This window comes from Narcine bancroftii, chromosome 11, assembly GCF_036971445.1.
Source record: "Narcine bancroftii isolate sNarBan1 chromosome 11, sNarBan1.hap1, whole genome shotgun sequence".
NCBI lineage: Eukaryota > Metazoa > Chordata > Chondrichthyes > Torpediniformes > Narcinidae > Narcine > Narcine bancroftii.
In genome coordinates, this window is record NC_091479.1 from 73,321,255 (window position 1) to 73,335,199 (window position 13,945).

The following is a 13,945-nucleotide window of genomic DNA, read 5'->3' on the forward strand; positions in this document are numbered from 1 at the left end:
TTTTATAGACCTTGACCATTCTCTCAACTGCTAAGACCCACACAGAGAGGGAGAGAAAAAGGGGAATACTAAAAACTGAACTGCCTAGCAGTGTCTGTGAAAAGAGAAGACATTTCTCGTCCACAATCTTTCATCAGAATTTGGTACAAGAGAAAAAAAACAAGTGAATTTCAAGTGGCAGAAAGGTGGCAAAGGTGAAAGAATTGCCATGGTGGTGTCCTGTTAATGAAGCCATGTGCTTGATGGATTAATGAAGGTAAAGAGTGAGAAAGTAAAGGAACATAAAGTTTGTGAAATGCACTGGAAATACTAAGTAGCTTAGTCTGTCAGTGGACAGGGGGAAAGAAAAGAGTAAATGTTGAGCAATCTGCAACAGAACGAATCAGTTCTGATGGCGAAGTGAGTTCCCTCAGATTGCTCGAGACTGCATGATACCCAGAACTCCTCTTTGTCAAACTTGGGCGGCACCTCATTGTTACCAAAGCAGGAGCAGGTTAGTGTTTATGATACAACTATAACGGTTGTAATATCTATCAAGCACGATCAGATCTTTTGGTCCTGGCCTGTTAGATTTACCTCAAAGTGGAAAAGGTTTTTGTACCTGAATAAGAGCAAATGAGATAAAGAAATGAAAACAGTTCAGAATCACAAGGTACACAGAAATATGCAAAACATGTCCTGTTAGGCGAGTGTTCAAAGTCAATATACCAACTTATTTTGGATGTTTTCCAGCATTATTTGCAAGCAGGGGCTATTATCCAGGAAGACATCTCTGAGGCTACACTAATTATTGGAGTGAAGAGTCCTTCAGTGGAGAAGCTAATACCAAGGAAAACCTATGCCTTCTTTTCACACACTATAAAAGCTCAACAGGCCAACATGCCCCTTCTTGATGCTATCATTGAAAAGGTACAGTAGAAACTTTTGTTTGTGTCATTTTTTTCTGAGCTGGAATATAACTGTGTGGTAAATAAGAAATAGCAGAAACCAGCCATCTTGCCTACTCCGCCAATTAATTAGATTGACCATGGATTCACCTACTTGGTCATTTCTCATAATTCTCTAACAATACAGAAATCTATCTAACTGTGTTTTAAATACATTTAATGAGGCAGCTTCTAAGAAGTTCCACTGCAGATTCACTCCTCTTTAGAAAAGTAGTTCCTCCTCATCTCCATCCTAAATCTACTTCCAATCCTGAGGCAATGTCCCTTTGTTGTAGTATCACTTACTAATGGAAGTAAATTTACTGCCTCTATGTTGTCTACCATTTTCACGATTTTATATATTTCTACACAGTGGCATCACTAGGGTTGGTGTCACCTACCCACCACCCCCACCTCCATGGACCTCCTCCTGTACCAGACCATGCAGAATCCTTGATGTTTTTTGTACTAATGTTAATCATAAATCGTAATTCCCATATATCACTGAATGTAATGGCAATAGCCGAGAGATAAACCCCTTGCAAAATTAAAAGTACACCTTTAAATTTGCACAGCCTAAATGTATTTACAAATACTAATCAGCATAATATTGTAGCTAAAACAGCAGAACATTTGACAAAAGTAGCATTTATAAAATGTAGCGCGACCCATTACAGTCGCAGCAGAACTTCCCTGTTCTTAAATTCAATTTCTCTGGCAGTGGTGGCCAATATTCCATTTGCCTTTGTTTACCTGTTGAAACTGCAAACTAACCTTTTGCATTCCCAAACCCCTCTGCACAGCAGCATGTTGCTATTTTCATCATTTAAATAATAATCTGATCTTCTATTTTCCCTTTCAAAATTGATGACCTTGCATATACTAACATTGTATTCCATCTGCTAGACTCTTGTCCACCCAGAACCTATTTGTGTCCCTCTGTAGACTCTGCTTTGTCCGCTCAGTTGACTTTTCCACTTAATTTAGTGTCATCAGCAACTTACACTACACTCGAGTCCCTTCTTCCAAATCATTAATTTTGTAATGCTATTAACAGTGAGCAGAGGGACTGTCTCTGGTGGGTTCAAACAGGCCCTTCAGCATGCAACAGCCTTACATCATCTCCGATTCCTGCACATTCTTAAAACGTGATATTGGAAATTGGATTTACTTCCAACTCCCAGATTTTATGTATGTTTTTCTGTGGCCTTCCAAAAATCTGATTTTCATACTGGGGATTTAGGTTATTGAATTTGAACAAGACTCTTCATTGTCAAACTCTTCCTGAATCTCCATCTAAATTATTCATATAAAATATCACCTCCACAGCTTTTGGAAATCTATAATTGCCCCATAATGCACCAATAAAGTGAAACTTTTTTGATTTCTTGATCATCACCTTTCAGTTTGACTGTCTAATAGAGGCTATCAAGATCATCCAACCCCCATTAGGTACTGAAATGAATCAGAACTTCCCATTCTACTTTCTCTGACACTAAATTCATCATGGAGTTTGAGTCTACTTGTTTGGTCTGAGCTACATTTCAATATATAAACCCAGAAACAGGATGGAAGGGTGTCACATGCAGACACTTGATTCAAAGGAGACAATGTCACCTGTACTCATCAGTTTAGCCATATGTTGATTTATGCAATGAATGTATTCCTTGCTTAAAGACACATTGTCAAAATATCATTAATTGAAATGGCTGGGCGAAATGTATTGCAAGTATTTCTGTGGATGGAGACTGAGCACTATTTGTTACAGCATAAAATTGATTCATACATCTTGACAGGATTTCAAGGTTTGAGTTACAGGGAAAGGTTGTGCAGACTGGGGCTTTTTTCTCTGGAGCGTAGAAGATTGAGGGGGGACTTGATAGAGGTGTTTAAGATTTTAAAAGGGACAGAGTAAATGTGGATAGGCTTTTTCAATTAAGAGTGGGGGAGATTCAAACTAGAGGGCATGGTTTAAGGTTGAAGGGGGAGAATTATAAGGGGAACATGAAGGGAAATTTCTTTACACAAAGGGTGGTAGGGATGTGGAATGAGCTTCCAGCAGATGTGGTTGAGGCGGGATCATTGGTTACATTTAAGGAAAGACTGGATAGTTACATGGAGAGGAGAGGACTGGAGGGGTATGGACCGGGTGCTGGTCAGTGGGACTAGGAGGGTGGGGATTTGTTACGGCATGGACTAGTAGGGCCGAACTGGCCTGTTCTGTGCTGTAAGTGGTTATATGGTTAGATCACTTGTTATCCACAAGAGATAAGGGCATGGACTTTCTGCAGATAACAAAAATCTCTGTATACCACGAGGGCTTTGTCCTTAGTACTCAATATACCCTAAATAAGCATATTTAAGCCCTGTAGCATTCTGAAATAATTACTGTTCATCAATAGGCATATAACTATAATTAAGTGCTGAAAATAAAATATTAGTTAACAAATTACTTCCATTGAATGTCTTGAGATTTATTTTTGGTGATTGGTTACAAAATAATGGGTGCGGCTGCGTAAACTCTTCATTGCCCAGCAGGGAGGCGCTTGGCGCAAGTTGACTGGAAGATGATCAGACTGGTTACGCAGATAATGATTGGTTTGTCAACGGGTACATGTATGGAGATGTATTTGTTCTAAAAATGGGATGTATGTGTGTCTGGGGATAGTAAATCATCAGAATGCAAGGACAAAGTGGGCCAGCATTATGGCAAAAATTTGTAAATTGAAACATACATGTTTCTGTCTTGGGTCCAAAATGGAAGATTTCACCCTGTTTCTATCTGTTTCAAATTTTAAAAAATGGTAAAATCTGGAAGGCATTAACGATTTTTATGGAAAGTTCAAATTGTATCTTTTCGTTCCTATTACTAAGATCAGATCTATCTTAAAAGTGATTTGATTAACTAAGCAAAGACTCTGAAATGAATCATTTAACAAAGTTCCATATTTTGAATTATCAAGGCCAGCAGAGTGATACAAATATTTCTTATTTTTTCTGTGATGTTTGTGTGTTTGCATCTTTCAGCAGAAATGTGTCGTTTGAGAATGTTCTCCTCGGGCAAAATTGTGGGGGAGCCATATATTTGAGGAATTTGAAATGAGAAAGGAAAGTACTGGCAGAGCATTTCACAGGAGCAAAATGTTAGTTTATATCTCAAACACTGGTCAAGCTGCTGCGTATTGCCTACATTTCCTGTACTGTTTAAATATTGTCAAAAGATTGCTTTACTTCCTGAGTGATTGCAAAATTGGCCTTTTTTTAAAAAAAAAAGGAAAATCTTCCCATTTGGTGTATACATTTATCATTATCAAATATCTATTTGGCCCCTGAGTGCAATACAGTACACATGCAACCCTGCAGATATCATTATTCCACACAGCATAAAGATTTTTTAAAATAACTTTTTTGTTGCACTTTAATTTCCAGGAAATTCGCCTAATTGATTATGAGAAGATGGTTGACAGCAAAGGAACTAGGGTTGTGGCATTTGGCCAGTGGGCTGGAGTAGCAGGTACTTTTTTTTGTTTTGCAATCTTGGCTTAAACCAAAGTGACACGAACCAAGCAGTATTTTTTAAATGTGTTTTCTTGCCTTCATTGACAGGAATGATCAACATTTTACATGGTTTGGGACTGCGATTCCTTGCATTAGGCCACCACACTCCCTTCATGGTAAGAATGTTTGATTCTTGTGCTTCTGGGTCTGTTGGTTTGATTATCCAACTGTTCCTGAGATGCAAATTGTAATGAGATAGTTAAGTCCGCGACTATACCAGTCTTGTTCAGTGTCCTGTGGTCTTTGTGTTCCTGGCCTCAACTCCTCTGCACGAGGAGGTTGAGCAAGCTGTTCCTACCACAGTCACCCTGCTAAGCAAGCCTGCACACACAAGGGGAAGAGTAGGCGGCAAGCCGCTAGTCTTCAGGCATCCACTCCTGAGGCCCTGCCACTGGAATGAATCAGCAGTTTTATCAGACATTTAACATTTTTTTGGAGCAGAGTTAAATGAGACAGAAAATAATTGAAAGTAATTACAATTGTTTCCAGGTGAAATTGGGTTGATGCCAATTGAGATGAGTACTCTGGTCACGTTAGGTGTGATCGTTTCCCATCGTCAGATCGCACCTAATTCCAGACATCTTGCAGAAACATGCCCTGGCATAAACAAAGCCACAGAGAACAAAAGAAAAACAGTTTGCAAAGTGCTGCATATCACCACCGTTTTATTAGACTCTTGGCTTACAAAAAGATATGCCTGCAGGCCAAACCAAACCTCAGGTGTCTAAACATACAGCACAACTGGAAAAGTGGTTTAATTGGGAGTACTGAGGAGCTCATGACATGGGCACCTCAGCAGACTCCCTACCCAGAAGAAGGATGCTCTCCTGTGACCTGGAGAAGGGCTGGGCTCAGGAAGGCAACTGGCCCCATCTCTCCCATCTTTCCACCACATGAAGTTAGTCTCTCATCAATTCTAGGTAGTTTCTGCCTCAGCGAAGTATTATTGTAGGGTTGTTTTTGTGGAGGGAAGGGCTATGGGTATATCCATATAGTTATGCATAAGGGGAGGGCTCACAGTGTCAGAGCCATCACCTTGACCTGCCAATTGATACTGCTGGCAATATTTCATGTTCCGACAACAGTACAGAACAGGAACAGACCTCTCTGGCAATGATGTCTGTACTGAACATGATGCTCAAATTAAACTAAAATTCTGCTGCTTGCACATGATACCAATATACATTTGGCTTTATCATTTTTATGTCTGTGCTGAAGCCTTTTCAATGCTAAGGTAAGGTAGAAATTTAAAGGAGATCTGAGGTGCAGGTTTTCCAGAGAGGTGCTGAATATCAGGAATGAACTGCCAGAGAGGCTGGAGACAGATGGAACCATAGAACATTACAGCACAGAAAAACAGGCCCTTCGGTGCTTCCAGTCTGTACCTCACTAGTATTCTCCCTAGTCCCACTGACTTGCACCCAGTCCATGTCCCTTCATACTCCTCCCATCCACATTTTTCTTCCATATTAAAATTGAGCTGTCATCCACCACTTCAGCTGGCAGTTCATTGCACACTCCCATCACTCTCTATGTGAAGAAATTCCCTCTGAACTTCTCCCCTTTTGACAGTTAAGCCATGTCTTCTGGTTGCATCTCACCTAACCTCAATGGAAAAAGCCTACCTACATTTACTCTGTATTTAGCCATCATAATTTTGTATACCTCTATCAAATTTCCCCTCATTCTTCCATGCTCTAGGAATAAAGTCCTAACCTGTTTGCCTCAAGTTCTAGCAAATCTTCTCTGGACTCTTTCAATTTTATTGATATCTTAGGTGACCAAAGCTGCATACAATATTCCAAATTTGGCCTCAGCAATGTCTATTCTATATTTTGATTTATGAAGGCCAATGTGCAAAGAGCTCTCTTTGTGGACACTCTCTACCTGTGATACCACTTTCAGGGAATGTTGTATTCCTGGGTCCTTTGGTTCTACTGCACTCCTCAGTGTCCTACAGTTCACAATGTATGTACTACCATGGTTTGTCCTTCCAAAATGCAACCACACTTGTCTGCCTAAATTCCATTGGTCCTTCTCCAATTTAGAATCTCAACCCGAGAACCAGACCCATCCTTCTTCCTAATTACAGGTATCTTGAAACTAATTGTGCTCATGAGCACTGGATCTACCTGTCCTGTCTCATTCCCTAATAGTAGATCCAGTATTGCACTCTCTCTAGTTGGTACCTCTATATATTGTTTTAGAAAACTTCCTGAACTCATTTGACAAACTCTAAGCCATCCAGCCCTTTTACAAATTGGGAGTCCCAGTCATATGTGGAAAGTTAAAATCACCTACTATTGCATATGGATGTTTCCTGCACCTGCCTGCTATCTCCCTGCAGATTTGATCTCCCATTCTCGCTGAGTGAGGTGGTCAGTAATTCACCCCCAGTAATGTGGTCATATCTTTCCAATTACTCAGCTTCACTCAGATCGCCTCAGTAGACGAGCCCTCTAGTCTTGTCTGAGCACAGCTGTGAAACACAGTATAAAAAGGCGTTTGGACACATACTTGAATTTGAAAAGCGAGTGGAATATGGGCCTACAGCAGGTAAATGTGTTTGGAGTTAATAGGTATCACAGTTGTCATGGATAAAGTGAGACATGAGGACTTATTTCTGTGCCATATGACTCACTGGCGGTAGCTTGGAATGAAGCCAAAGAGTCGTCAGTAATCAAGCTGGAGAAACCATTGTAGGGGCTCTTTTAGCGAACATTATCAGAGTTGCTCTCTGTTTTACAGCACATTGGCCTGGCCCACAATTACCGGAACAGTGCACAGGCAGTGCAAGCTGTGCGGGACTGTGGTTACGAGATCGCACTGGGATTAATGCCAAAATCCATAGGACCTGTTACATTTGTGTTCACAGGCACTGGTAATGTCTCCAAGGTAGGTTGTGCTTTTCTCGACATGTTGTCGGGGGCTGCTTCTGATATCTTAATAAAATGAGGTAGGTGCAGCCAGTCACAGGGATTAAATCTGGCATTGCTTTTTTTGGAGTTTGCACCTTCTCCCTATGACTGCATGGGTTTCCTGCAGGTCCTCCAGTTTTCAAATTTCCAAAGATGCATGCCTTGATACTGTAAATTGCCCACTAGTATGCAGATGAATTGTGAGGGAATTGGGTATATAGGAAGAATTATAAAACGTCATAGCATTGGTGTGAATGGATGCGTGACAGACAGTGTAGTGTCAATGGGATGAAGGGCCTGTTTCCATGACTCGTTATTTTATGACTCTAAATGGCAATTTTCCAGAAATCATTTTACATAAATTACCAGTTGAGATTCCTTTCATGTAAATCATTAAATAGATGTTTTATATCTTACAAAGGATTCAGCTAGAAATATTTAGGCATGGTATAAATGCTCAAGTTGCTGTCTTTAACCTGTTCACCAACTTCAAGTACCAGTAATTGACTTAAAAGCCATTGAAAAGGAAATAGATAATGGCTTTCAAATTTGCTTTCAAGTTTCCTTTCTTTATGAAAATTAGAAAAAAGCTCTAGAAACTGGATTTCTGAAATACTTAGCAGGTCAGGCAGCAAATGTGGAAAGAGAAACAGTTAACAAGTACAGGTCTGAGATTCTTCATGATAACTGAGTATATCTTTTTTTTAAAATGTAAGGCGTTAAACCTGTGATGTACTGCACCTCTCAAAATCTGGGTGATATATTGTCAATTGCAAATGGACTTATTCCTGGACTGGTCCAGGTAGCTGCAAATGGAATCATTCAGAAAACTATTATTTTAGTTGAATGATAATGGAATTACTTGAAATGGATGATGATTTTGAGGAAGCAATATTTTAAAATTGTTTTTGAGTAATTGGAGACATGGTGGAATGCGAAGAATATGGTATATTTCTTGTACCTCCCATCACAGATCATGCCTGGATCAGTCATAAACAGACCTAATTATGCAATGGCTCCATCTCATTGCATCATGGAAGAAGGGGAACTGTTATTTCTGTGGCCTTTCTCCTCTATTAATCCTATGCCTTTTTGAAATTGCATAAGTGTTTGTATAGCATGTCCATTCTGTTCAACTGAAGTTGCAGGCACCTTGCATGTCATCACCAGCAGATCTAGCTTTGGTCAGATAACGATACTGATATTGAAAAATCTTGCCTATCAATCATTAATTCAGAGCTTTGTAAAACCATCTGGTTTGACTCTCCATTCACTCCTTGTGTTCAGATTCACAGCAGCTGGAAATGGAGAAACTAGCCCATGAATGGGTTTCATTTCTATCCAGAAATATCAAATGTTCAGCAAGCTTTTTTGTCAATAGACACAAATTTTCTTTCACTTCCCTGTTTCTCTTTTGGAATTGTCATTCCCAGCCCATGAGAATTGAAAGGCCATTCTACAAGAAAATACTTGAGTTGAATTACTGGTAACAGCTGCAATCATCTTTATTTTGCAAAGGTTGGAGATTAATAGAAGAGAGTGGTGGTGTTGCAATTAGCTTAAGCCCTGTTTATTTTTCCTCAAGGACAAGAAGGCTTAGATTATAGATGAAATCCATTTTTAATAAGGACACTGCACAGAAATTGTTGTTCTTTTATTTGAGATTTTGATAAATGTTATTGCATGCATCTTGAACAGTGGTTTTGAAATATCCTCCAGAGTTTTTAAACCCTTTTGTTTGTATTTCCTTTATTTTTTTTAAACCTTGGAGCTGTCTTATATTAACATTAAATATTAAATATCTGCTTTTTTTGAAATTTCCTGAAGGAGACTTTTGCTCTGCAAGAAATCCATCCCATTCTTTTTATTTGCTCTCTCACATGCCCCTCAACTCCATTCAGATTGTCCTTCCATCCACCTGTACCTGGGGTAATTTACAGAAGCAATTAACCTTCCAATCAGCATACTTTTAGGATATGAGAAGAAACTGGAGTAGGCAGTGGAAACGCAAGTGATCACAGGGAGATTATAAAAATGCCATACCATTGGTATCTGATGTCAGAATTATGGAACCAAAAGGCAGCAACAACAGGTGCTGCACCACTGTTGCCCTGGTGTTTTAATGTAAACATAAGAAATTGCTGGACAACAAAAAAATACTCTGTACTGTAAATCATCATGTAAAAATTGATCTTGGGTAAAGGTCGAATCACTATTTTTGGCCAAAAAATCTGGAATTTCCCATATTATCTCATGTAAAAGTTGACCCTAGTTCTTTACACACAGTTGCATGTACCTAAACATGAATGATATGATGAGGAAATGACTGAACTATTTGTAGACACGAGTGCTGAAGAATTCTTACCTATTTTTATCATTATGTTTCTTCCTCTAATCCATTCAGTTTCAAGGCATAACTAAAAAACATTAGGAAACACAGTGCGCTTGCATAGAGTTGTTCTGGCTTTTTTTGTTCGTCATTTTGTTTATGTCGGTAGTTTTATTTTCTAAGCCTTTAAAATCGCTTCTGCTCCCTTATGGGCCATCCTTATCAGTATCTTTACTGTTGATGAGGGGGTGAAGTTCGTCCTTGTAGCGAGAGGGGAATGCTTTTCGGGTGTGGATGTGTAATGGTGGTGAGATACAATTTTACAACGTGGAAGTGAGAGAAAGCAAATGCTACAGTAGTCAAATCGTTACGCTGACATAATTGTTGCATAACGTAGAAATCCGCCACCGATTACCAATGTCACCACCCACCCACCTTGACGATCAGCATCTACTTGGGGGATAAGTAACCTCTCACTCTATTATTACTTTAATTCACGGTATTTTCATTCTTTTTTCATTTAGAGGTCATTTGAAATTCTGCTGTTGATGCAATATTTTGGATTCTATTTCAGCCCCTCAAAAGTAGCGTACATATAATAGTTGACCCCATAAATTTAACATGAAAAATGGTCTAGAAAATTCGACTTTTACATGAGTATATACGTAAATAGCATATATATTTGTTAGGGGTTGGGGGAAAGGGAATGACGTGAAACCCACTTTGCAATAATAACTGATGTTAACCTTGCAGGGAGCACAAGAAATATTTACTGAACTTCCCTATGAATTTGTGGAGCCACATGAGTTGCAAGATGTTTTCTGTTCTGGAGGTAATTATATTAAAAAAAAATGACTTCAGTACTTTGGCATTATGTTAAATTGAGATGAAGATACTCTTTTGGGCTTTGGTCACCATTAAGTAGTCAAAACTCACATCACTGTCTATATATATATATATATATTATAAAAAGAGCCCCATGGGAAGTGGTTTTGTATATATTAGAGTACAGGATGAAAACAGCTCCTTTACAATTTTGAGTTAACAATAAGTTAACAGTCCACCAGCGAGCACTGGATATACTTAAATGCATGGTGCATTAGTGATTATGCAGTGATAAAGATACAGAAGAACTAATCATCAAGGTCATGGTTAAGCTGCATGAAGGCATATCGAAAGTTAGTGACAACTTCCCAACTGTTGAGAAGAAATTTTACTTTTTTTCTGGTCATGTAGTAACTTTTCCTTCAGCACATGTTTCTCCATGTACTTTGACTGATGGGTTGATATTAACTTGCCTGTCTCCACTATTCACCCTCAATGGAATTGAATCCAACCTATGCTTTGTCTGCTCTTTGTGCCCCATCTGCTATCAGCATGAGGTCTGTGCCCATCTGCCTTTGGGTGAAAATGTTTGTAGCTTTTAATCTAGTTTCAAAATTAAGATCAAAATCTATCAGATCTCGGGTTATCAGGAGATAGATCAGCTCGTTGAATGGTGTCACACTAACAGCCTTGCGCTCAACATGAGCAAAGCCAAGGATATGATTGTGGACTTCAGGAGGAAGTCAGGAGAACATGAACCAGTCCTTATCAAAGGGTCAAGAACTTCAAATTCTTGGTTGTCAGCATCTCCGAGGATCTGTCCTGGAGTCCCCACCTTGATTTAATCACGAAGAAGGCTCACCAGCGGCTATACTTTGTGAGGTGTTTGGGAAGATTCGGTATATCACTGAAAACTCTCAAAACCTTCTACAGGTGTACTATGGAGAGCATTCAGGCTGGTTGTATCACTGTCTTGTGTGGAGGTGCCAACTCTCAGGACAAGAATAAACTCCACAGGGTTGTTAACTTGGCCTGCGACATCACAGGCACCGGACTTCACTCCAGCGAAGACATCTACGTGAGGTGGTGTCTTAAAAAAGCAGCCTCTATCCTTAAAGACTCCCACCACTCTTTACTGTGACCATTGGGGAAAAGGTACAGGAGCCTTAAAGATGAGCCCTCAACTTCCTCAGCCTCTGGGGAAAAATGCCCTCGTCTACCCGAGTCTCTTATAACTACAGTCCCTGTAATGTTTTCATGAGTCTTCAGGATCCTTCCAGTTTATTGTCATCCTTCATACAGTAGGATGTGCGGTACATCCGGTACCGCACGGATGGCAGTCTCTTCAATCTGAGGCGCCTGCAAGCTCACACCAAGACACAAGAGCAACTTGTCCGTGAACTACTCTTTGCAGACGATGCCGCTTTAGTTGCCCATTCAGAGCCAGCTCTTCAGTGCTTGACGTCCTGTTTTGCGGAAACTGCCAAAATGTTTGGCCTGGAAGTCATCCTGAAGAAAACTGTCCTCCATCAGCCAGCTCCCCACCGTGGCTACCAGCCCCCCCACATCTCCATCGGGCACACAAAACTCAAAACGGTCAACCAGTTTACCTATCTCGGCTGCACCATTTCATCGGATGCAAGGATCGACAACGTGATAGACAACAGACTCGCCAAGGCAAATAGAGCCTTTGGAAGACTACACAAAAGAGTCTGGAAAGACAACCAACTGAAAAACCTCACAAAGATTAGCATATACAGAGCCGTTGTCATACCCACACTCCTGTTCGGCTCCGAATCATGGGTCCTCTACTGGCATCACCTACGGCTCCTAGAACGCTTCCACCAGCGTTGCCTCTGCTCCATCCTCAACATTCATTGGAGCGACTTCATCCCTAACATCGAAGTACTCGAGATGGCAGAGGCCAACAGCATCGAATCCACGCTGCTGAAGATCCAACTGCGCTGGGTAGGTCACGTCTCCAGAATGGAGGACCATCGCCTTCCCAAGATCGTGATCCCAAGATCAGCTCTCCACTGGCCACCGTGACAGAGGTGCACCAAAGAAGAGGTACAAGGACTGCCTAAAGAAATCTCTTGGTGCCTGCCCCATTGACCACCGCCAGTGGGCTGATATCGCCTCACACCGTGCATTTTGGTGCCTCACAGTTCGGCGGGCAGCAACCTCCTTTGAAGAAGACCGCAGAGCCCACCTCACTGACAAAAGACAAAGGAGGAAAAACCCAACACCCAACCCCAACCCTCCAATTTTCCCTTGCAACCACTGCAACCGTGTCTGCCTGTCCCGCATCGGACGTCAGCCACAAACGAGCCTGCAGCTGACATGGACATTACCCCTCCATAAATTTTCGTCCGCAAAGCCAAGCCAAAGATACAGTTGGGCACCCAGAATTGCACGCGACCCTCCAAATATGGTCTTCACTACATTTTGTTCAGCTGTAAAATGACATCCTAACATCTGCAGTTTGTGAGTTTCTCTTGAACCAAATGGCCTGTGTAATTGACGTTACTAATTGATGCTACCTGATCACCTATGGTACAAGTGTAAACTGTCTGATCCTGGTTTGTTCTATTTTGTATTGCTGGAGAAAGTGTTCAGATGCCCTTTCTATGAACTCATCCCTCAAAATTTCTTTGCCAGTTTCATTTGTGCTGTTTGAATAGCAATTCAAATTTGTTCTTTAATCAAGCGATGGGCTCCTCTGATTAATACTTTGTACAGCAGTATAACTACTGTTTGGGGATCAAAACTCCCCATAGTCTGTCTTTTGCTTCTCTCATCACCACCTTTGTGAGTTCTCTCTTATGATCCAGGAACCTTTAAGGATGAGTTAACTCTCCCAATATAAAACAGCAGATAAGTAACAGAATGAATATATTTTTGAATAAAGGTGATTGGCTTCAAAATTGCAATTGAACAAGGAAGTTGCTGTTCATTTATGACTCTAGAGCATTCATTCTCAACCATTTTTTTGGCTGTGGCCCACTTAAGACTGCTTAAAGTTTTTGGGACCCCTTTCCGGTGAAGCAATCAAGTTTAGTTGGTTTCTTCCATACTTCTCTTCTAAAACTACACAAAAAAAAAGCATTTCATGAATTCATTCTATGGCTCCCCCTTAAATGTGCTGTGGCCCCCCCAAGGTTGGAGGTGCGGTGGGGCATATGGCTTCTGTTGAGAATGGCTGCTCTAGAGAAAGCCATTAATTTCTAGTTTACTGGTACAAGCTGGGGTTTTTTATTCAAATGTTAATGGACATGTATCAATATCCTTGGTTGCTCGAAACATAATCCTGAAGAACTGTTGTTTTATCAAGCCTTGTTGAAGTGATCATTTTCCCTTCATCTAAGTGGCCACTGGAAAGGAGAGAG

General features: G+C 40.5%; 1 protein-coding gene across 5 annotated transcripts in view; it reads left to right on the plus strand.

Annotated features, from left to right (window-relative positions):
- The window catches only part of aass (aminoadipate-semialdehyde synthase), a 92,370-nt gene that overhangs the window by 27,659 nt on the left and 50,766 nt on the right, over positions 1–13,945 (plus strand). For all 5 annotated transcript variants that reach the window (XM_069903396.1, XM_069903394.1, XM_069903395.1 and 2 more), the window contains exons 3-7: positions 733–909; positions 4,356–4,440; positions 4,533–4,600; positions 7,233–7,379; positions 10,485–10,563. In XM_069903396.1, the coding sequence (XP_069759497.1) occupies positions 733–909; positions 4,356–4,440; positions 4,533–4,600; positions 7,233–7,379; positions 10,485–10,563 (556 nt within the window). The remainder of the gene's footprint in view (positions 1–732; positions 910–4,355; positions 4,441–4,532; positions 4,601–7,232; positions 7,380–10,484; positions 10,564–13,945) is intronic.